Consider the following 24,537-nt stretch of genomic DNA (forward strand, 5'->3'; position numbering starts at 1 on the left):
TGGCTCGAATAAACATGTCGCCAGATCGTGTAGAGGCGGATGTTTAAAATTACGAAAAACAATCGCACTAGTATAGTTCGAAAGCTAAATCATCCTTGTGGGGCTAATTGGAACGGTGAACAAGGTGAAGTTTTAGCTTAAATGCGTATGTGCAATATAGATTCGGAAAAACAGTGAATAGCAAAGATCAACTTCACTTAGACCATTCAGGCTATAAATAATGAAAAGATATTTTTAGTTTAACAACACACACCCATACAATCGTGTTCGAATCTAGTCAGCGGGGATCGAGACAACCAGTGCGAGAAAAGAGAAAATAAGACGGGACGAAAGGAAAATGCCTACCGCGATCACTGCCAACGAAAGGTGTGCGCTCATCATCCCGTAGAGTATCAAATTTTCTTCCCGATGCCCTATGCGCATTACGCGTACATATAAACATATGGAAATAGTATAATACACAAATAGTGAAGATTATTTTCGGTATGCCGACGAAAATGCCTTAAGCAAAAACTAAAACAGAACGAATGAAATAACAACAGGAAAAGTTTACCGTATCAACACGTTTCGAAAATAAAGCGAGACGGCATCTCGGACACACCAACGAGAAAAGCCGGAAAATCGTTTAAGTGAGTTAACAAGACATTCGACGACGGTCGTGACAACGTGTGTGCGTGTGCCTCTGCGGTAACACAGATTTCCCAGCGCGCAACGTGGTTCGTTGTTCACAGTGTGTCGCACTGTGACTGATTCCTGCTCTGTTGGGAAGAATTGAGGTTACATTTTGTAATTGCTGATCGAACGCGATGGGCCTAGAGGGTGTCCAACCGAGGCAGAACGGCTCCAACGGGCTATACTCATCGTCCCTGCAGTGGTACTATCTGCCCAATGTGGACCATTCGAGTGATTCGATACAGGTGAGTTGGCAGAAAAATATATTTTAAGTTTATAATAATCGAACCAAATTTGCTCTGAGATAGGAATAAATAGCTTTTCGATCCAGTGACTCGGTGAGATTCAATATAAGATTATAATATTGGTCTGAGAATCTTTTCGTTCTAGAAATTTTCTCAGCCCATTGCGTGATACCCACAAAAAAGGGTAACAAAATGTCAGATTCTATTGGCTAGTTGCTGTTCTAGAAAGTTATAGCTTGAACGTTTCGGCTCTTTAACCAATCGGTTCGTTTATCGTTCTGGTTATATATTAAGCTAGTTCTGGGCGAAGGCCTTCGTTTTTGAATATGAAAGCGTATATTTAGCTCATAAACGTCTAAATTTGATGTGCTAGATTTGATGTCAGTTAATTCGTAGGTAAGCTAAGTGAAAACTTCAAGGTATACATCCGCATGGAATGTACAAGAGGATTACGTAGGGTATTATATCAATAGTTTATCAATTTAATACAATTTCTAATTCTGCAATTATTTATTAGCAGTTCATATTAGGTAAAACCTTCATTTTCAGTACATTTTTTGCGCAAATTTTAAGACGTTTGCAAAGAACTAAACCAGACCGCTGGGTCACGATCACTCACAGTAGTGATTGGCGATGAAATAACATTCTAAAAGGTTTTGATTAACTTGTAATACGCCGACACGTGCAGTAAACATTTAATAGTTCGCAAATGCTTTTATTGTTCGCAAACGTACGCAAGATTTGAGGGCCAAACAGAATGATGCGTGAGCGCGTCCGTCAGCGTTATTTTGACAGTTTTCTCAGGGGTTTACCGTCAAATTGACGCTGACGGATACGTTGACGCAGCATTAAGCTTTTACACACGGTTGTCTAACGTTTTCAAATCCACCGGTTGTCCACCGGAACGAAGACGATGAACAAGTTGTTGTAGAGTACTCTCGGAAAACTGCTGAGCAGATCGGTGAACGAATTGGAGAGAATCTGAACGAGCTGTGAAAATACATTTACGATGTGATCAGTACTGCAGCATCACAAGATGTATTGAGAACTACTGCTAGAGCAGAGTCAGAGCAAAGGAGATGCCGAGATGCAAGAGCTGTTAAAAGAGACTTAGCTGTCGTAAGAAATGCCAGTATTGGGATCGCGTTCATGTGGAGACGGAAAATTACTACGAGAAGCTGGAGCTGTCGACAAAAACAGGATAATGGTGCTGTGCAGTGGATTCACCAATTTTGGACGAGATAAAAAGCCGCATCACTGGACTTTCAGAAGTCGGAAGCGAACGACTGTATTGTTCAATCTATCAGATTTTACTGAAAGTATGGACTGAGGACTATGAATTGGTTGGAAGGTCTCATATGTCCTATTAGAAAACCGACCATCGACTCGAATGCCGCAATTAGCGGGGCATTACTCTTCATTCTGCATACAAAATTCTCTCCCACATTTTGTCTATAGATTGATGTCGTTGCAGAAAAACTTTGTTGGTAACTAGTACCCAGTACGGTTGTTCGCCTTGCACACATCCAAGATAAATTGCGAGAATTCAATATGCAGATTCGTCGACATTTGATGCAGCTCAACCTGAACCATTGCAGCACGGCTCAGCAGCTGTTACACCAAGCAGTTACTGAGTCGTCAATGGGCATTGTCATCATCTCGGAGCAGACTCTCCAACCACCCGTGGATGGAAGACATCATACTTTGATCCCGAAGTATTTGTGGAAGCGATTCGATCCGGTGATCGCGGTATGCCCCATCCGAACACTGATCTTTTGGCGTGCGCGTGACGCCACCATGCCCAGGAAAGCCGGCACCGAAGGACACCGGCTTACTGGTGGACAGATGAAATTGCGGAACCCAGCGGAGCATGCTTTCAAGCGAGAAGAATTATACAAAGAGCTCGTTCAGACGAAAGCAGGGCTGAATGTCGAAGCGCTTAAGATTGGGATAAAAGCTAGTAAACGAGCCTGCTTGGGAAGGTTATGCGCTAGTGCCAATGCGAACCATTGGGGTGATACCTACAGGGTAGTAATGGCAAAGACCAAGGGCGTGATGGCACCCGCAGAGCGATCGCCAGAGATGCTGGAGCGGAACATCGAGGGACACTTTCCGCCCCACGAGCCAAGACCCTGGCCTCAGGCCGCTGAGTCGTCCCACGGCCGACGTTCCAGTATCTCAGTCCATAGTGTAACATGGTCGGACTTCTTGCCGAGCATACAAAGTAACGCGGACGACGGCGGCTTAGAGGTCGGAGAGGAAGCGATGGTTACGAACGAGGAATTCATTGAGGTCGCCGATTCCTTAAAGGTGAGCGAGGTACCAGGACCAGACGGAATCCCGAATTTGGCCGATTAAGCGGCCATTTTAGAGGCTCCCAAATTATTCGGGGCAGTAATGAGTAGATGCCTGGAAGACGGTCACTTTCCGGACAGATGGAAGCGACAGAAGCTGGTCCTATTGCCGAAACCGGGAAAACCTCCGGGTGTCCCCTCGTCATATAGGCCGATCTGTCTGCTCGATATTGCCGGCAAGGTGCTGGAGAGGGTTATCTTTAACAGGCTCGTACAGTACACTGAGGGTACAACCGGTCTTTCAAGGAACCAATTCGGCTTCCGAAAAGACAAATCTACGGTGAATGCCAAATTGTCTGTCACTAAGACAGCCGATGTGGCAATCCAGCGCAAGAGAACGGGTATCCGCTATTGCGCAGTTGTCATATTTGACGTGAGAAATGCGTTTAATAGCGCTAGTTGGGACTCCATAGCCAACTCGCTTCGGAACGTCCAAGTGGCGGTGTCGCTGTACAGGACAATTATTTGCAGAATCGTGTGCTATGCTACAACACGGAGGAGGGTCAGAAGTATATTCCAACCACCGCAGGTGTTTCGCAAGGCTCCATACTGGGCTCAGTGTAGTGGAACGTCATGTATGACGAGGTGTTGAAGTAGAAGTTCCGAGTAGGGGTTGTGATTGTCGGCTTTTCGGACGACATGACCTTGGAAGTCCACGGTGAATCTATCAGAGAGGTTGAGTTGACGGCTGCCCACTCTATAAGCAATGTTGAAAATTGGATGCGCTCCAGGACACTGGAACTAGCGCATTATAAGCGCATCGTGCTGAAGAACGGTGCAGCAAGCAAAACTCAGCGTCAGGGACTGCACTATTTCGTCAACGCGGTCCTTAAAACTCCTGGAAGTCAAGGTCGACGACAAGCTCATGTTCAGGAGCCACGTCGACTATACCTGCAAGAAGGCTTCCACAGCTATTTCGGCATTGTCTCGTATGGTGGCATGCGGAGTCCCCCGCGTGTCCCGAATGCGTGGATGTAGAGGAAACCGCAGAACATGCTTTCTTCATATGCCCTCGTTTCGTGGATGCAAGAAGCAACATGATGGCAGTGAGCGGACAGGACACTACTCCGAATAATTTAGTCAAAAGGATGTGTTCTAGCTCGAACGTCGAGGGAGCGGTCAATGCGGCTTCTACCCAGATTCTAATAGCGAGTAAACAGCATAACTATCATAGTCCAGTAGTTATCTAAGAGGGTGCGTTAAGCACAATAGCCCCTCCCTGAAGTAATACCGATTAGGTGGTGCCAGGGGGAATTGAGGCTGGAGACTCGAGTAGGGTTTTAGTGGGTCGGGATCCTCACGATCCATTAGGGGGGTCGCAATAGTCAACCCCACATTACCTGGGTTGTTTTCCCAGATATCTGATAGCACCGTATCTTCCTAGGTGTTAAGCAGATTTCCCAAACATGCCTTTGCCTTGTAACTAGCTTGTGCCTGTGAAGTTTCGTTAGCAAAACGAGCTTTTCAGTCGGTGGTTTGACTACCATAGACGGAAGAAGAGAAAATATTTGTGTCTAAAAATAACTCAACCCGCCAGTGTTGGTAGAGTTTGAAACACGTCGCATGCTTAATAAGGGGGTTGTGAAGTCTCTCTTTTGTCCAGTCCGCTGTGGTTCAAAAGGTTCATCACTACCTGCTGTTCATAGGGCCTGGGAGGACAAGTGGCTTCAAATCCGGTTATAATCGGCTCCGATTATAGATTGATTCGATCCGCGGATCCCCCAGCCTCGATAAAAAGGAGCGGTACACAACTTCCTAAGCGTTGTTTCTCCCTTACCTCATTTTTCCGCACTTTCCCCTTAACGGCTGGTTCCATTCTGTTTGGTTACTATCAACATGTTTGTATCGACGAGCTTAAGGTGTGTTTGAGCATAAGATCCTGCTATCAATTGTTGACAGTTCCTGTTGGAAAAAGGAGTGTGTTGCAAGCTCATAAATCACAAGCTACATAGATCAAGTGTATAAAAATGCGTATATTGTGAAGCTACTTAAACCCGGTTACACTGGGCTGGCCCCACAGTAAGGATGCTGGCTGAGTAATCAGCAAAAGCAATATTTTGCAGAGAGCTCGGTAGAGGCCAATCACTTGGTGTTGTTCACGGCGATGCTAGAACAGTGCATCTTTATCTTCTACATATATAAAAGTGAACGTATATTCGTATGTTCCACCATAACTCCAGAACACCTTGACCGTTTTCCACCAAATTTGGCACACATGTTTCTTGATATAAGGGAATCAGCACTGAGAGGTTGACAGAAGTGGGGTGGTCCCTTTTAACTGGGCAGGTCCAAATAAGAGACAAAAAGTGAAGGGGAAATGGGGAGGGGGGTCTAAGAGGGATATGTGAAAATAAGGCTTAATTTCCCTTTATAGAGAATTTCAGAGAGCAAACAGATGCATAAGAGCTTACGCGACAGAAGATGCAGTGGACTGGAAGGCAGCTGGGAGGGAATGTTTCGGCATAGAATTAGCGCGTGGGTTGACAAAAGTGACAGACGGTCTCTTATAAGGGGAGAGGAAGATTCAAATGGGTAAAAAAAGTGTGTTTCTCTTGTATTTGGAACGGTAGTAGTTTTACAAGTGACTGGACGACAAGAGGGATTTCTGAAAGGGGGTATAGGTTGCTCTTTACAAAGGGAGAGGTTTAGAAACGTAAAAGAAGCTTTGTAGAGATTTACAAGTGGCTGGGTGACAACATGAGGGGAGCTGGAAAAGGGAGTAGATACATTCATATGAAGAAGAAGGGTTTTGTTTCTTGCATTATGACATTTTTCATGGCTGAGAGACAAAGGGGCTCTGAGTAAGATTGGGCAATCAGCTAGTATATCATGAAAATTCCCATTTGTAATAAATATTCATTCTCTTATCGTTTACAGCCAAACTCGAAACTGTTGCCACCCCTTTGGAGTCCATTTCCGACGTCGCAAAATTATTCCAACGGCACCAACGATTCCATTTCCCCCTTGGCCGACACCATCAGCGAGCTGTGCGACCAGTTTACCGATCTCAGCCTTTTCGGTTTCGGCCATAATCAAAGCTGTTCACCGCAGCAACATCAGCAGCTGGGAAGTCCCAACGCAAACAGTCCTCGGTACACGAACGGATTGAGCTGCTTCAATGGTTTTGTCAGCGAGAACGGATGTTCCAATGGTGGTGGCAATGCCACTACCATTGGAAATCGTTTGACGAGCTTGGCTGGCAGTGCAGGATATCTGGACGGATGTTGCGGTAGTCCAATGAACCATCAAAATCAGTATCAACATCAGCACGGCCAGCGACATGATCATCATCTCTTACCGACTACGAACGGACAATCAAATCAAAAATACAGCAAGATACCACCAGCTAACTATCTGTGTCATCTTTGTTTTAAGAAAGGTCACTATATTCGGGACTGTCCACAGGTGAGTTTCCGTGAAATTTGTATGATTAGCTTGAAATGATCTTTAAATAATAACAAATTCAAACAGGCTCGTCCCAAAGCTGAGGGTAAAACGCCTTACCAGGGCAAAAAGCGTTGCTTCGGGGAATATAAATGCCCCAAATGTAAGAGAAAGTGGATGTCGGGAAATTCCTGGGCCAATCATGGACAAGAATGCATTAAATGTCATATAAATGTGTACCCCCATAAACAGGTTTGTAGTCAGAAGTAAGACGAATGATATATGAGTATTACCTAATCTGTGACACATTTCAGCGGCCTCTGGAGAAACCCGATGGTTTGGACGTATCCGACCAATCTAAGGTTCATCCGCAACTGCTGTGTGAGAAATGCAAGACACTTGGTTACTATTGCAGGAGAATTCAGTAGCAGTTCGTGTATTGTTTTTGTTCTTGAAGCAACTATATATAAAGTGCTTAATCGCGTGTTACCCCTGACTATTTGGACCAGCATTCTCATTATCTTCCATTTACTTTAGACTTTGAATACTATGAATACTATGTTTTTTGTGCGTTTATTGCAGTCCACATTCACGAGTCGTATGTTACGAGAAGCAGGAAATAACGTGCCATTACGTTTAAAAACGATCGACTAATCATAAACGGAAACGCTCAGCTGCCAGTTGAAAGGAACTAATCTGTATATAGTAATGCTCTATCGTGTTTTTTTTTTGAATATGTTTGTGAAATTTTTTTTCTATCGAAGCATTATAAACGTATATTGGAAGAAAGTCGAACTATGACACTACTGAGCGACATAAAACTTATACCGATCGAAAATTGTTACCGTACTAAAACAAACCAACCATGTGCCAAATAAAGTTTTACTCCGAGTTTGAATGGCTTTTGAAATCGAAAATTCCCAAAAATAGTCAATACTTTCGTAACTTTCTGTGCAACAGATGAAAAAATATGTGAAAATTATTAAAGGTTGTCCACGATAAAATTGCAACACACTCAAATTGTTCTAACTTTTGAACCGTTGGGTAAAATTAATTAAAACTTTGCATGTAGAAAGCTCAAAGTGCATTGTTCATACTGTGTGAGTCTTTTTTGTCAGGTGCGCAAAGATATGAAAACTGGAGTCGAAAGAACAGCACGTTTGCGATTGCGAAAATCTGCACAAATACATCGAAAATAAGAATCTATCACATCGTACCATTGGTAAAAAAGTTGGTAATCCCGAATTCTACGGTTTCTATTGTCATAAAACGGTTCGAAGAACATCTGACAGTCGATCGTGAATCATGATGTGGAGAAAAAATGCGTCTGTATACTGTTAAGGATCACAGCTGCGTGGCCTTCGATGAGAAACCAAACTCCTCCGTTCTAGAGGTAGCAAAAACTATTGAATCTGAGCAAAAGTTTCGTGCAGAAGACCAAAACTCGAGCTGAATTACGCACGTTCAAGGTTCAAAAGGTCCCAAAAGGATACGGTCGCGAAAAACCGTGCCCAGAAGTTATACGATCAAAAGCAGACGAAACCTCATTGCTGCGATATGGTCGACGACACCTACGTGAAAGCCGAATCCAACCAGGTTCCGGGAAACCCATTTAGAGCAGATCTTCTGAAGTCGCACAACTGTCCTACGATCTCCTGGCAGAATTTGGCTTCATGCCATTACGCAAAGCTCATTTGATCATATCCTGTAATATCAACTATCGACAATGTATATTTGTGGTTTGGCGTACTGTCGAACGTCAGTGTATGAGAGACTCTTTGCTAGTGCGGCTTGCATACGTTTTGTGGCTCTTGGCAATAACGCATGTGGTTCGTTATCGCATTATCAAATAACAATCAACCAAAATGGATAACGTTTCTGAAGGTATGTACTGTATTAGCGTTATACGCGAATTCAGTTTTTTTCGTTATAAATATACTTTTAATCAGCGCGCGCAATGAAATTGGAATTTATTTTGTGTGCCGCGAGGTGCCGTCATATGTTATATAGTTTTGTGAGCGTCAGATTGTGACGGTTCAAAGGGCGTGTAGCTTTTTTGCAACTATTTGTAACTCCACGAGAAAATGGAGATTTTCTGCAAGACGTTTTATTGAACATTGGAAAGTGTCCGCATGAATATAAAGCATCAAGGATACATACTTCTTGCGAAAATATACGAGAGAGGAGATAATGGAAGATATTTTTCGAAAAATGCTTGCTTGCAACCGCGTTATTGTGCTACACAACATTGAATGACAGACAGCGATAAAATGGGCAACGGTGATGAAAGTAACAGCTATGAGCATTCCGATTAATAATATTTTTTAAAGTAATGTTGCATAACCTAATGGAATACAGAATTTTGCGATTTCAATAGGGGAAATAACGCGATTTTAAATTTGATTTGTTATTTAATCCAATTTTGTTTTATAAAAAAGTTATCAAAAACGCGCTGAGCAAGATATAAACCAAAAAGAACTAAAAGATACAAAAGCGGTCCGCCATGTTGGTCGGCCATTTTACATTTTGAGTTTTATTGTTGAACTCAACGACCTGATAGTCACCTTTAGATGAAATTTACATCAAAAACTTAAAAATTTAACAAAAAAGACCACCATTTTGGGTCAGCCATTTTGAATTACACATTTTCAATATCATTTTTGAAATCAGCAACCCGAAAAACATGGAATCACATCATCTTGAGGTTTTGGCCAAGAATTTTAAATTTCCGACTGTGTGTCATTGAAACGATGTTTTGTAAGAGAATTTGTTCGAAGTGTTACGTCTGTTAGTCTGTGGCTTCACCATGGCCAACTTCTTCGCTACGGGGTGGAGCTTGCGGTACGAACAAATCATCGAACGTAATTGTTTGACAGTTTTCGCCATGGCTACTGCATGTAAATCAACTGGTAACGTGGCATGAAAAATCGCTCAATCCAATGCGTTTGTTTTTGCTAATGCTTTACTGAAATGCAGACCCCTTTTGGCGCCCCCAAGAGCTAGCGCCCTTGGTGGGGCCAGTCTGGCTAACCGCACGCTACGGCGCTGCCCATGGCTTAGCTTGGATGAAGCAGAATCTTCTGAAACATCCTAATGTAATCAAAACTGTTGATAAAACGAAGAATGCATGACAAAATTTGCAAAACTTGGCGATTTTGAGGGTGTGCAAAATTTTATGGGTGGCGTTAAGGCCAAAGTACGAACATTCGAATACGGAGGCGAAATTCAATAAAATAAAGACGCCAAAACTAAGTTTAATTGTTTCATTTGATGCCCTGAAAGTTTGATGGTAATCGGATAAAAACTCGAATTATGCGAATTAATTTTGTGTGTTGCAATTTAAACGCGGACACCCTTCACAAATGCTCTGTCAAGGATTATTATTCAGAATTTGCCTATTAACCTGGTTCATCCTGATTAGATCGAGCTATAACCGAATCAGTTAAATATATGAGTTACCTTTCTTAGCCAATATTGAGCAATATTATTAAAAGTAAAAAAAAATATTCGATACTGTCTGAATATTTTTTTGACCCACTGTATGCTAGTAAGCCAGCTTTTGCTGTATCTTTGTTAAACGCCGACCTTCTTGGCAGCGTCATGTTTTGAATTATTAGGATTTCGGGTGAAATTAACCTTGACATGTCCCTCCGCATTCCTGCAAGTTGCTCCTGGTTTCCCTCCAGCTCATGATGGTTTATGATTCAATGTCGATCGATTCTTGAAGCTTTTCAACACTCTTCTTGAGACGGTTGAATTACAGCTTTTTCTCAGAGCACGATATGATAGGATAGCTCCGGATTTTCCATATGATTTCTTTTGTTCAATTTAATTAATTTCTAGCGTGTAGAAAAAAGGTATGGCCAGTTAAAAGTATTGCAATAATTTCGTGTTCATCATTTAGAAAATAAGTGCCATGGTATCATTAATGCTTACTCATTCTATTATCTTCAAATGATTTGATTAGTAGGCTCCAATGTAGCAGAAAGAGCATATCTTGTTTGTGGTGACGGTTTTGTTGACGTTGACGCATTTTGCTCTTGTAAATAATAATAAATCAGGAGTGTATATCAAGCGCCAGATCGAAGTAGACCGCGACAGCGAACGAAAGTAAAGTTTTTTTTTTGCGTCAATTTATATTTCTCATGGTTGGAGTTTATATACCACTGACTTGAAAGAAACTCAAATCAATAATAAATACGTATTTTTTGCAGGACCACTCTAAGATTAAGGAAAAAACGCCTTATCAGGGTAAAAGGCGTTGTTTCGGCGAATATGAATGCCCCAAATGTAGGAGAAAGTGGATGTCGGGAAATTCCTGGGCCAACAATGGACAGATGTGCCTCAACTGTAATATTAATGTGTTTGCCCATAAGCAGGTTCGTACTGAGAGTAGAATAACGGAAACCTTATCTCATATGAGAACTTTTTAGCGCCCTCTGGAGAAACCCGACGGTTTGGACACCTCCGATCAATCAAAGCATCATCCACAGGATCTATGTGAGAAATGCAAGAAACTTGGACGCTTTTGCGGGAGATTTAAATAGTATTTGTCTATGACACAACAATATATAAAATGCTGTAACATATGATGATTTAAATACTGCATTTGTTGCCTTCCATTTAATTTAGATTTTGGGTATTACGAACTATTGTATTGTGTGCGTTTGTTGCAGTCCACGATTACGAGTCGTATGAACATGTGTACCTATGAGCCTGAGCATAAGCATGAAGAACCATACACATCGTAGATGCAAATAATCTTTATTATTCTTTGAGTAGGGATAAACCCTAGGGTTGCCAAGTCTGTGAATTTCAAAAACCGGCCGGTCGGTCCCGCCTTAAAAAATATGCGGGAGTGGGGGTCAGGTCGGTGGATTTATAGCATATGCATATTAGAGGATTCGCCTGGAATGTGTAATGGTGTAATGTAGTCTAGTCGCCGGTAGCATGTAACCGGCACAGAGAGCAAGTGGAAGTCGTTTGACAGTTTTCCGTGTAAATGATATGAGCAGTCAGTGGAGACGAACGGCAGGACATCACAGTCACAACCACACCGAACATTGAATGGACTATTGAAGGTTGTAACAACCTGCTGCTGGCGCTAGTGGACAATTTAATGTATGTTACCGCCAGAAGCAAGGTATCGTCACTGCAAAACTAGCTATCTTCAATGATCCACTGCTCAGGATTACTAATAAATTTATCAGAAATTTTAAAAATTGGGTGAAAAGTACTAATCCGGCTTCACATGTCGGCAAACCAGCCTTTTTGCCGGATTGACCGGCCACCGACTTTACAAGTGGAAAACCAGTCGGGCCGGCCACTTGGAAATAATAAACCCGCGGAAGTGAAGCTTGCTCCTTCTTCAGCAGACACAAAACTTTGCTATGCTATCCGACTTATGCTTAGTTTTATTAAATTAAATCACAAATCCATGTCACTTTGAAAACAAATTAAAATTTTATTCAAGACACGACACGACAAGGTATAAAAACCTGAAATTGAATAACTTAGTAGAATTTAATTGGATAAGTTTTCTTTTTTATTTAATTTCAGGTTCCGTATTCTACTAAGACGCTCCAAAAATTTCAGTCAAGGTATAAAAAGCATTTCGAGTAAGTCATGCCTCATTGAAGGGCTGGCCCTGGGATATCTACCTGTTTCTAACTTCCGTTTCATTTCATCATCATCATCATTCATCATCATCACCAGATTAAATGTAAATGTTTAAATGTAAATGCAGATTAATCTCGAAGCGAAGTAAATAATAATTACACTTTAGTTTTCTTTAGGTAAAGTTTTCTACATTTTCTAGGGAGAACGAAATGTTATATCCAGCAGTGGTAGCAATCCCATTGCGCCATAAATACAAGAGATAAAACTATACTTTCTTCAACAATATTGTAGATAATAATTAACTCTATAATTGCCTTATACGTCACTTTTCCGAATTCTGTTTCGCTGAGGCGCTGTAATCAAAAGAGCATGAACTGAGCCCGGAATGAAGCCTGATTTTTAATGTATAAAATATAAATTCAAAGTTTGCTGCTCTGTATTGTTTGTAGCTGTTGATCGTGGATCGGAGACATCGTGAGGGAAGGAGCGAACAAGGTCTGCAGAGAAGCACTTGACTGGCATTCATAAGGACGGCGTAGAAGAGGCAGACCAAGAGGCTCATGGTGACGCAGTGTAGCCAACGGCATCTGGGCTGTAGACGAGAACCATGAAAGCCATGGCGGGCAACCCTAAGCAAGGGAGATCTCAGCAGAGCTATGGCGTTCTGACGCTCTTGGCAAAAACCTGATTGGGCGGGCGTTTCCTAAATAAGTTTTTTCAAGTTTATCATTCGAATTATAATTCAAAATATGTAATGCAACTTTAAAGCTTAGATCAGGATACTTTCCAATGCGTGTGTTTAACATGCGTGTAATTTTTTCAAGCGAAACACTTTCTAAAGATGCCATATTTAATGAAAAAATTGCAAGAAAAAATCATACATCGTTATTTCGAAGAAATTCTCTCATCAACCGACGTCACAGTCTTGACTAGCAGGTTCAACCAATTCTTCAGCTTCCATTTCATTATCGCCCAATACTTCTCTATTGGATGATACTGGGGATAATTCGGTGGATTCCTTTTGGAATGATCTGAACTCTATTGTCGTTGCACCAGTGTAGCACATCCTTGCTGTCACTGGACTATCTTAAGACTTAATGAAGGGTAAAATCCGTTTACTGAGACACTGCGTAATGTAAACTTCCAAATTCTTGGTATTACCTATTACGCTGGTTTCCTTGCAATTGGAACAGAACTTATCCGCTAAAACAGTCGGAATCTATCAGGAATCTTGCCGCCGCGAGCGGAAATTTTTGTTTGACCCCGGAAATGGGTTGAAATCGACTTTCTGGCCAAGGCTACTCTTCGTTGTTAAGCTTCGGTTGGGTTGTCTAATTGGTCGGTAACACTTGTAGGTTTCCCGGAGATGGATTTGTCGCACAGTACAGAGGTCGGTCAGCATTCAGTTCTTAAGTCAAATCACCGATTTTCGAATGACCGCCAACCGTAGGCAGTCATCAGGGTTTCATTGCACCTAGCTTTAATTCCTCGCTCCACTTAGGCTAATCTACAAGTTTTGACTTTTCGCAAGTTGACGCTGAAGAAATTTTGAGGTGACTTTGCGCAATTATTTTCCTTTCCTCCTCCTGTATGATAAATATCTCAAAACCACGTTAGATTTAAACTGCAGTTTAAACCTTTCAATTGCATAGCGAGAGCAGCGCCGGTCTGATTTATCTCCGACCATGGTGGTTTCATACCTACGACATGCGACGTAAAAAGTTATCAACTGTTTTGTATTTAAAACAGGTAGAGGTAAAACGAAACATTAGCCCGTATGAAAAAAAAGCAGTTTGCTTTGCTTTTCCAGTGTAAACGTTATGAAGGAAGTAAAGTAAACAGTTTTATTCATACAACCTATTATCATTATTTGCATTGCAAGATGCAACAACAATGGTTTACAGGGAGAATAAAAAGTTCTATTCGTCATTTCTATGTAACAGAACGATTTCAAAGTGCCTTTCGTTAAAAAGTATTAGTTAACCTAGCAACGACCACGGCAACGACGCTTTAGATTTATAATTCACGGTCGCGTGAAAAAATGAAAATGAACATTTGAGCAAAGAAATGTAGATGGAGGAAAAATAAGTGAGTTGTTCGAATAAAATAATAACTCTATCTGTATCTATATCCTATAATATCGGTATACCCGATAATTTTGTTGTATAAAAAACACAATATATGTGGATTTTAAAACGTAACGTAACAATTTGATAGTTTTCCATGGATTTTCTGTATTATAATCCATATGAATTATGTTTGGATTTAACTTTTGCAGAACATTTTTTTAACTTTTGCAGAATAAGTGTTTATATTCGCCTCTTATGACCCCTTGTATTGGAATCTATGACGTATTATGTCTTTATTCATTTTAAATAATATTATTTGGATGAAATAAAAAAATGGATTTAAATTGTATTTCATTCTGATAAAAGATTTAAGTAATAAGACACATTCCAGCGTTACGGGACACTATCCCTACTATGCAGATCGGTTCCAGTTTCATCAATTCCCTGGCATTCTAGTAGAAAATGAAGTACTCTTCTAACAACTATTCTACAAGGTATTCGCCAAAAAATTGGTGAAACAGGAGGCGATTCACAGGGTAACAATGGGTGCTAATTGAGTCCCGTAACGCTGGAATGTGTCATAAGCACAACAGCTACTAGTTTTAGGCCGAAAAATTGCATCGAATAATGAATAAATAATAGGCATAGGTTTACCGCAAATTAGCAGTCATTAACTTTTCGTTGGAGAGCCCAATTCCCGAAGCAGTTTTTGGACCCATAAGCGGGGTTCTGTTTATAAAAATGTATTCACTGCATTCTTCTTGTTAATCTGAACACAGCGCATATATTTTCATGAACAGAATTTTTGTTTCAAACAAAAAAAAAACTGCTTTTGGAATTTGTAGAATCGATGACGACTCGTTTCACCATAATAATTTTAATAGCAAACATTAACAGGAAAAGTGTTTTTCTCTTTTATGAACTTTTATTAACTGTTCAGATTTCGTGTTGCTTCAGATAAATCGTAAACCTCGTTCTGAAGTACCTATCTCACTGAATCAATACGACTGACGTAATGTTTTATTATCTTATCTTATCATAGAACCTAATGCTAATAATGCTAATAACCAATTCATGCAGAGCACATGCCGTCCAGTGCATTTAAAGCGGCGCGTGATAAGAGGAAAAAAGAAGATACACGTTACTTAAGACCTCTCATTGCTACCTAACACCTTTTGAAATGTGGCGCAAGAGATTAAAGCTGGTTTGGATCATTCCAAACGAAGTAAGAAATGGTTCTGGCCGCATGACAAACCATTACATTTGAAGAATATGCATGTCAAGATACAATAAATTGTGTTTCGAATGTGTTCCTTTTTGATTGCGACAGCTAATATTAAATAGATAACTGACTTTATGTGAAATGGCATGTTTATTTGATTTAAATTAAAGGATGTCCACGGTAAAATTGCAACACACAAAATTAATTTGCAAAATTCGAGTTTTTATCCGATTGTCATCAAACTTTCAGGGCATCAAATGAAACAATTAAACTTAATCTAAGCGTTTTTATTTGATTAAATTTCGCCTCCGTATCCAAATGCCCGCACTTTGGCCTTAACTCCCTCCATGAGAAATTTTCAATTGATTTTACTCAACGGTTCAAAAGTTAGAACAATTTGAGTGTGTTGTAATTCTACCGTGGACACCCTTTATTTTAGTGTGTTTAATACCGCCCTGCTGAAGTGCCTGTCCTGGTTCTGGTCCTGGATGATGACACCATCATGAAATAGTTTAAATCAAGCAGGATTTATAACAACAAAATAACGTAAAATCCCATTACAATATATTTACGCAAAACCAGTTGAATATCGAATTGGTCAAAATCGTCTAGAATTTCTTTCCCTGAGCAGATCAGAAAAGAAAAGGTGGGCCAAGATCAAACTAATAGAGCATTTCCAGCATTTTCTACTGAAGACTCTACCAAGGTGAGTTAAAATAGGTGATCTAGTTTTCACAGTTTGTAGAACAGAAGTGCGAGGAACGATTGGTTAGCAACCATCGACGTTGTTTAAACATTCAACAGTTTCCGCTTTGAAAATTTCGGTGATCGTCAAGGGTAACCCAGCGGGGGTGAAAAACAAATTTGAAAGTCAGAAAACCTCTCTTGACTAACCTTGGACTCTACGAATTTGCATCGGAAAAGGATTTGTTTTGACAGCACCATTCAGCTTTTTGTAATGATGTCAAACTTTTCGTATGTTTGTAGCAATTGTAACAAAATCGTGTTTATTGCGAAAAATTATGTAATCACTTCCTAAAACGATCCAAATACCTCCGTTACCCCACGTTTGCCCATTTTTGAAAGTCACAACGATAACCCGGTATCATGTAACATGCAAAACATAACAGAAAAGGGGCGATGCTTTCATCGATATCAACTTATTCTGCAGTTTTGATAAAATAGTGCAAATCTGTGTTTACACTGACGTGGTTTTGTTGACGTGGGTGCGATTGGTGTTTACATTTTAATGCGCAAAAGTTAAGCCTAGGTGTTACGTTCGCTTTTCAGAACTTGGCTTTCTCTCCCTATTAGACAAACTTCAGACCTAGCTGTTAGAGAGTACAAGACAATTGTGGGTATTGTCTAGTCCCCCTAACAGGTGCTCCTAGTCGAGACTCGAACGTGTGTCGACTGGTTTATTAGACCAGTGTCGTACCGCGAGGCCAACTGGGAGGCCACATTCTAATGGACGACAGGCAGGATTGATTAGAAAACACTATTATCTATAGTTTACTCTACACTCTCAAATAATTTCAACTGCAAATTAGTTGAGTTTAAATTTTGACTGGAAAATTTATCCCATTTTGGATACTTACTATCAATTATTCACGGCTATCAAATAGCCTACGTTTGAATTCCTTCTACCAATTTTTGGATTTCAAAACTACTTAGGATTTGAGCTCGCACACTTCAACAGAATTCTAAGTAATTTAAACCAATTTATTGGTGAAAACATTTAAGATTGTGCGTGATTGTATTATCTACCTACACGCAAAATAATCCACATGTTCTTTCCACGTGAAAAATCACGTAAATTTCTCTACAGGGAGTTACGTGACTTGCAGTTGAACATTATTGGAAAATACAATAACATCTATCTGATTTCCACGTAAATGCACGCATACTAATGCAAACTACGTTGAATTCACGTAAATAATACGGGAAAAGTTAGATGGAAAATAATCACACAACTTTTCACGTAATTTCGACGTGAATATTATTTTGAGTGTACATATATGTAATCGCAGCTAGCGTTGCATAAATAAGCTGCGAGCGAATATTCAGAAGCAAATCTTAGTAGACCGCGACAACGAACGGAAGTAAAAGTTTTCGCTTCAACTGATTTATTTTTCTCATGGTTAAGTTTTATATACAACTCACTTAAAAGGAACCCCAATTAGTAATAGTTTTTTGCAGGACCGTTACTTCAAGATTGATGGACGTTGTTTCGGGGAATATGTATGCCCCAAATGTAAGAGAAGCTGGATGTCGGGAAATTCCTGGCCCAATCATGGACAAAAGTGCATGAATTGTGATATCAATGTGTATGCTCATATACAGGTTTGTAGCCAAAATTACTGGTTGCATGACATGTGAGCGTCCTATTCCTAATTTGTGAACGTTTTAGCGTCCTCTGGAGAAGCCAGATGGCTTGGACAAATCAGACGTAACAAAGGCTCATCCGCAGGAGCTGTGTGAAAAATGCAAGAAACTTGGATACTATTGCGGTACCATTCGATAGAAGTGTGTGTACTGTTTTGGTGTACGTAGCAACCATATATGATATATATGCATAAAAAGCTTAAACCTCTTATTACCACTGACTATTTAAACAAGCATTCTTTATCTTCCATTTAACATCGGATTTTGTACACTATGAGTTACGTTTCTTGTGTGTTCATTGCGGTCCACATTCACGATCTTACTTACGGATTGGCCCTCGTCAACAGCCCGATTGTCGTAGGCTAAACTGCGTCGCCATGAGCCTCTGGGTCTGCCTTGTCTTCGTTGTCCTTGCGGATTCCAGTCAAGTGCTTCTCTGCAGATCTCGTTTGCTTCTTTCCTCAAGGGATGGCCGATCCACTTCCACCTACGTTCTCGAGTTTCTGTTACTGTCGGCCGTTGATAACATCGACGATGGAGTTCCTCATTGGACATCCAGTTGTTAGGCCACCAGGCACGAAAGATGTATCGCAGGCAGCGATTAACAAATACAGTTTCTGTGTTGTCTCCACCGAGACTCGCCACATTTCGCAGGCGTAAAGTAATACGGATTTAACGTTTGAGTTGAAAATTCTGGTTTTGGCTTTTCACTGTGGTTTGAGCACCAAATGTTTCGCAGATCTGAAAAGACACCCCAGGGCCCAGGCTTTAACAGTCTTGGCACCACCATCGGTCGTTGTCTGGCTACCAAGATATTGAAAGGCTTCCACCTGCTCAACGTGTTGTCTCGCTGCAGCAAAGTTGGTGGGATTGTCAGTGTTCACTACCATAGACATAGTCTTTGCTACATTGACTGTGAGACCTGCTGCATGAGAGCTTTCGAGGAGAATATCTAACTTGCACTGCAGACTTCCAAGTTAACCCTCGATTAGGTCTACTATCAATCGTTCCAACCAATATTTTACCCATAACGTTGAGAAACAGCGGTGGTGATAGCTGAGCTTCGATGTGGTGGACTAGCTTATCTGGAAGTCCTCTACACCTAAGTGCGCCTTAAATTTTTTCATCGTTGTGTCATTCAAATGCTTTTTCAAAGTTAATGATAATCAGCAGAAGAGAGTCCTGTAGTTCGCTGATCTGCTCCAATATAATGCGGAGCGCTGTGATTTGGTCTACACATGATCGGTCAGAACGGAATCCAGCTTGCTGCCGGCGAAGATTAGCGGCGATCTTCTCCTGAATCCGATTGAGGATTACTTTATAGAGTGCTTTGAGAGTAATACAGAGCAACGTAATGCCACGTCAGTTACCGCATTCAGTTAGGTTTAGGGTCTTTCACCAATATGTCCTATATATGCAGTCCACCGGAAAAGTTGCGGTTTCCCACATATTACTAAAGATCAACCAATGACCAATTGACCATATTGTTTTTTACCACAAACAGCTCAATTGAGCCGTTAAAGTCGCTCAAGTGGATCTGATTGTCTCCCTCCGGGATTTTCTCAACCACATTTTTTCTACTGCAGGTCGGCATCTCTTTCTCCTGCATATGTTGACAGTTGCCACATTGCAGTGGATTACGGTAAAGTTTCTAGCACGGGTTCTAAACCACGATTACTCTTACATTTATCGATTCCCACTTCATCAGGGCCGGATGTACCCCTGTCCCTCTTCTTTCCTTCTTCGTTCACCAGTATCCAGCCAACGAATTGCCTACAAATGGTGGAAACTCAAATGGTCGAGATAACGAATGGCATGATAGATCTAATGGCTGAATCAGAAATGGCCGCAGCAGCACGCATGGCCCAATGTCATATTCGACCGAAAATATTGGCGGCTTTCAACCTGCACACATGTTGAGTGTACGTTCCCTCTCGTTCGACCTCTACTTCTAAGGAATAATGGTCAGTAAACCTAGGAAAATACATGCACCGAAATAGAATTGGTTTTTGTGGGGTACCTTCTTGACCTTTGGACAGTGGGTGATACGGTGGTATTTGCAGATGCTAGATTCCGCACTATTTGCAGAATGCGGCAAAATGTTCCGAGCTAAATCTCAAACCGTAGTCCGATACTATCTTTTCTGGATCTCCAAATCGCGAAAACAGTTCGGGAAGCATGTGCGATTGCCTTTATGGAACCTTTAGGAAACCGATATTAAGCGACTGCACTATTAGGCCAGTTTTCGATGCTTCTGGTGCGATGAAGATCTTCGCATTCGGGTCATAGTGTGTGAGCAGCAGGTCTGATTGTAGCATTTGCTTGATCTTTTCAAACGACTGCTGGCATGTTGAGGACCAATGGAACAGGATGTCCTTCTTCAACAGTACATGTAGTGGATGTTTAAAATGATGCATTTACCGTACGAACTTCTAGTAAAAGTTGACAGCACAGCAGGAATGAAACGAAGGCTGGTGGCATCGCTTGGTGCTGGCCCAAGGAGGAGAACCTGGTTCTATAGCAAGGCATTCTATACGAATCTTATGCAGAACTCCTATACACGATTCCATTACGAGGAATCCCAGAGAATCTGTGCGAATCTTTTTGGTTCGTCCAGGGAATAGTCGGCACAGATACGTAATTTTCCATTTGGCTTCACAGTAACTATAGGAGGGGCTCATTGAGTAAAGTCGACAGGTGTTCTAATTCCCAACTATTTCGGACGGTCGATGTCGGCATCAACCTTCACTACAGAAGTAAACGGCGCTGAACGTCTTGGCTTGAATACGGGACATACGTCTTACTTGAAGAACAGCTTGACTTTCGCCTGTTTGCTAAACCTGAATGACTACTTGAACACGTTCGGAAACGCCGCCTTTAAAGAAACTATCTAAAGAAATGACATTGGAGCTCAGTCACTCACCACCACTTGTCATCATGAAACCTACTTTGCTCATTGATGATTGTTGTGCGTGACTCTGTTTGATGTTGCTCGAAAAAGTTATACCGTCATCCGGGGATACTTGCAACACTTTTGAACTTTGACTTAGTATAGCTTCTGAAGTATGGCGTTTAGGTCCAAGTGTAAGTAGCCAAAACTTGTATAGTGGATAGTACTTTTGATTTATGATTATGAGAAAAAAATATAAACTAAATGAGTCTGGAGAATGAACCGAAAATAGGGGTGTTGCAAGTTACCCAGTAAACGGGGTTTCTTGCAACACTTTTCTGATTTTGCGCTTCTTATGATTTTAAATCTGATTTCAAACCGCGAATGACTATTTTTAGTTATTTTGGATGTATTTGTAGTAAAACAAGAGATACTGGAGGCGTTATTTGTTTCCCAATTTCGTCTATCGCTTTTTTAAAGATATTCGATGAAAATACAGCATGTCGGTAAACCCCAAATTGCCGTTTCAAGGCACGTGGAATTTTTCACAATTTTAATTTTTCTGGAGATGGCGGCAGACAAAATAACGTCGTACAGATGAAAATTTACTTTGTACATACTATCTATTACGATAATTTTCCTTTTTACAAGTGCTGCAAGCCGCGCCATATTGGAAGTAACAACACGAATTTATCGTTTCTTCTCTAAGCTCAAAATATAACTTCTTCTTCTTCAACAGCATAGAGCCGGGGTGGCTCGTGCTGTTTCAAGCACGCGTCTCCATTCAACTCGGTCTTGGGCCACTCGTCGCCAATTTCCTAGTCGTCTCAGAAGTCGCAAATCGCTTTCGACCTGGGCGAGCCATCGTGCACGTTGGGCCCCCTGTTCCTGGTGCCGGTGGGGTTGTTTCGTCGCACTGTCGTCCGGCATCCTTACGACATGTCCGGCCCACCGTAGCCTGCTAACTTCGCTAGATGTACGATGGGAGTCTCGTGATTCATACGCCTCCGCCACTCTCCGCTTTCAGTTTGTACTCCGCCAAATATCGTCCGTAGTACTTTCCGCTCAAACACGGCAAGGGCGCATATGTCCTCCGTGAGCAGCGTCACGGCTTCAAGTCCATAAAGAACTACCGGTCTAATAAGAGTTTTGTACATTGTTAGCTTCGTGCGGCGGCGTACGCTTCCTGATCGTAGCGTTTTACGAAGGGCAAAGTAGGCACGATTTCCCGCTTGGATGCGCCGCTGGATCTCCTTACTAGCGTTGTTGTCCGCGGTCACCAACGATCCCAAATACACGAACTCCTCTACCACTTCAGGTTCGTCACCGTCAACGGTTACCGTCCATGGGAGGCGTGCGTTTGTTTCCTTGGAGCCTCTTCCTTTCATGTATTTGGTCTTCGACGCATTTATTTTTAGCCCACTTCTCCTAGACTCCGCTTTCAGTCTGGCGTAGATAGCCTCCGCCGTCGCAAAGTTCCTGGCTATGATATCGAAGTCATCTGCAAAGCCTAGAAGTTGGCTACCCTTGGTAAAAGTCGTGCCTCTCGTTTCGATGCCCGCTCGTCGGATCACCCCCTCAAGAGCGATGGTGAACAGCATGCAGGATAAACCGTCACCTTGTTTCAACCCTCGCCGCGTCTCGAAGGGACTCGAGAGTGTCCCAGAGATGCGTACGAAACACATCATTCGATCCAATGTAGCTCTGATTAGTCGCGTCAGTTTGTCCGGAAAACCGTATTCGTGCATTAAATTCGTGCTCAAAATATAAACAAAGCTCAAAATTGCTATTTGTTAGCTTGTATGATGCACTAATTGTGTACAGGGACCAAACGATAAAAAATAATTTTATGTCAATGAACCGATGCAACTTTTCACAGCCATTTTTCCTACTCTGAAGGTGAAATTACTTTCCAATAGGTAAACGTGTCTTCTTTAAAATGGCATTGGGTACAAATGGTTATGTTAACAAACAAATGCGTTAGAGCTGTCAAAAGCGCGATGCGCAGAAGTGTTGCAAGTAACCCCGGATGACGGTAACAATATTTTTTTCGAGCTCAAAATTTATGCGATTTATCAATTGTACGCTACAAAAAAGAAAAAAAAGCAGGTAATAAAGGAAAATGGTAGGATCAGTTTTGGTGTGTTAACGAAAATTTTATTTCTCAGAAGCCACGTGTGTGGCTAACCGTGATTGGGTGCGCTACACGCTACCGTACCGTTTCAGTGATCGTCGTAGAACAGCGCGGTGACGACATCGTTTTTCACACCGTTTTCAACAGCTATAATAACGTGCGTTCCCCGTCGTGGTGTCCGGCCTGTGAGACACCCACGGACCTGATCGGTGGACCTGGGCGATCCCCCGAGTGTACTTATCGTCTCGAGTTTGCGTACCTCGATAGGTACATTTGGAGTGCATTGGTCATCGTGGATAAAAAGTCTGTGGAAAGTCGGCCTCACGAGCACCACCTTCCGTCACTGTGGTTGCCAAAATCGTGAGTGGTCTACCTGGGGAAAGAAGTCCCAACGCCAGTGCGATCGGCCCCCGACTCACGCATAAACAGGAAGCCTTCCGTCGGTCTCGATCGAGCGAGGATTGCTTCGCTGCCCGTGTCGTTCGCCTGCTGAAAGACCACCCGTCTCCATCGCGTCGTATAGCCGCACCGGCAGCAATCGCTTGTGGTTCGCCGCTGGAAAGGACCCACGCCACCCGCAGTTCCAGCATACCACCCAACGGGGTGGTGGTTGTAAGTTCTCCGGAGAAAGATCGTGAGTACGCATGCCGTTATCACACCACTTAGAGTCAGAAACCAATTACCAATTAGTAGGGACAGACATTGTAAGTAGGGAAGAGATACGAAGTAGGAAACGAACACGTCTCACAAGAGAATTAACGAAACTGGTGACGTCATACATTAGGGACCTGAGAACCAATCAGAAGGATCGTTCCCGTTGGCCAGCGACTACGCTCTGAGAGATCGACTGTTTACTTCTCAGAAGAGAAAGAAAGATAGGAGAACAGGAGGGTTAGGAAAAAAAACTTGGAAAAACATTGAAACAAGTTTGAAAAATTATAAAAACGTGTAGATTTCCTCGAGTGCGAAAGTAGATTGCATCCTCGGTTGCTACCGAGTAAACTCGTTTCACCCTTGCACAATTTAAACAAGGATTAATTTAAATCTGGTTGGAAGGGACTTGGGAAATTGGAGTTCGGATTACGACTGAAGGTGGATTCTGGAGTCAGACTGGGAAAACGAGCTAGCCAGGGCAAATCGATCTGAATTCCCGGCAGACGACTCGTCGTCTGGCGCATAAGTCGGGTCTTTAGAGGTCTGGCCACAATCCCCCTTACACCTTGTCCTGCTCAATCGAAGGATGAATTGAAATTGAACGTACCTGGTTGCAGCTTGCAGATCGCTAAGTCGAGATCGAATAAATCTGAATGCGTCTGAATGTGTGGTTACATAGCAGTTGCCGTCGATTATGACTCCTCCCAGAGTGATGAGACCGGTCAGTTCTCCGACGAGGCAATGGTTTGTCGGACGCCGTTTTCGTATGATGACATTCAGGAACCTGATTGATATGCATAAATGCCGTTCTCAGTGGATTTGTTCTTCTTGTTATTGTTTCCAATGGAGATGGGCCAGCATGGTGTCTTCAGATTCTGAAGTTCAGAAAGTTTGCCTGCTTCTTCTGCT

At 41.9% G+C, this 24,537-nt stretch overlaps 1 protein-coding gene across 1 annotated transcript; it reads left to right on the top strand.

The window, feature by feature from the left end:
- Positions 1-806: 806 nt before the first annotated feature.
- Positions 807-7,083, top strand: LOC128737837 (uncharacterized). Its single transcript, XM_053832573.1, has 4 exons — positions 807-917; positions 6,149-6,676; positions 6,743-6,907; positions 6,943-7,083. Exons 1-4 carry the CDS (start codon positions 807-809, stop codon positions 7,081-7,083), a joined length of 945 nt encoding a protein of 314 aa, XP_053688548.1.
- The last annotated feature ends 17,454 nt before the right edge of the window (positions 7,084-24,537 follow it).

The sequence above is a fragment of the Sabethes cyaneus genome, chromosome 2 (genome assembly GCF_943734655.1).
Source record: "Sabethes cyaneus chromosome 2, idSabCyanKW18_F2, whole genome shotgun sequence".
NCBI classification, from domain to species: domain Eukaryota; kingdom Metazoa; phylum Arthropoda; class Insecta; order Diptera; family Culicidae; genus Sabethes; species Sabethes cyaneus.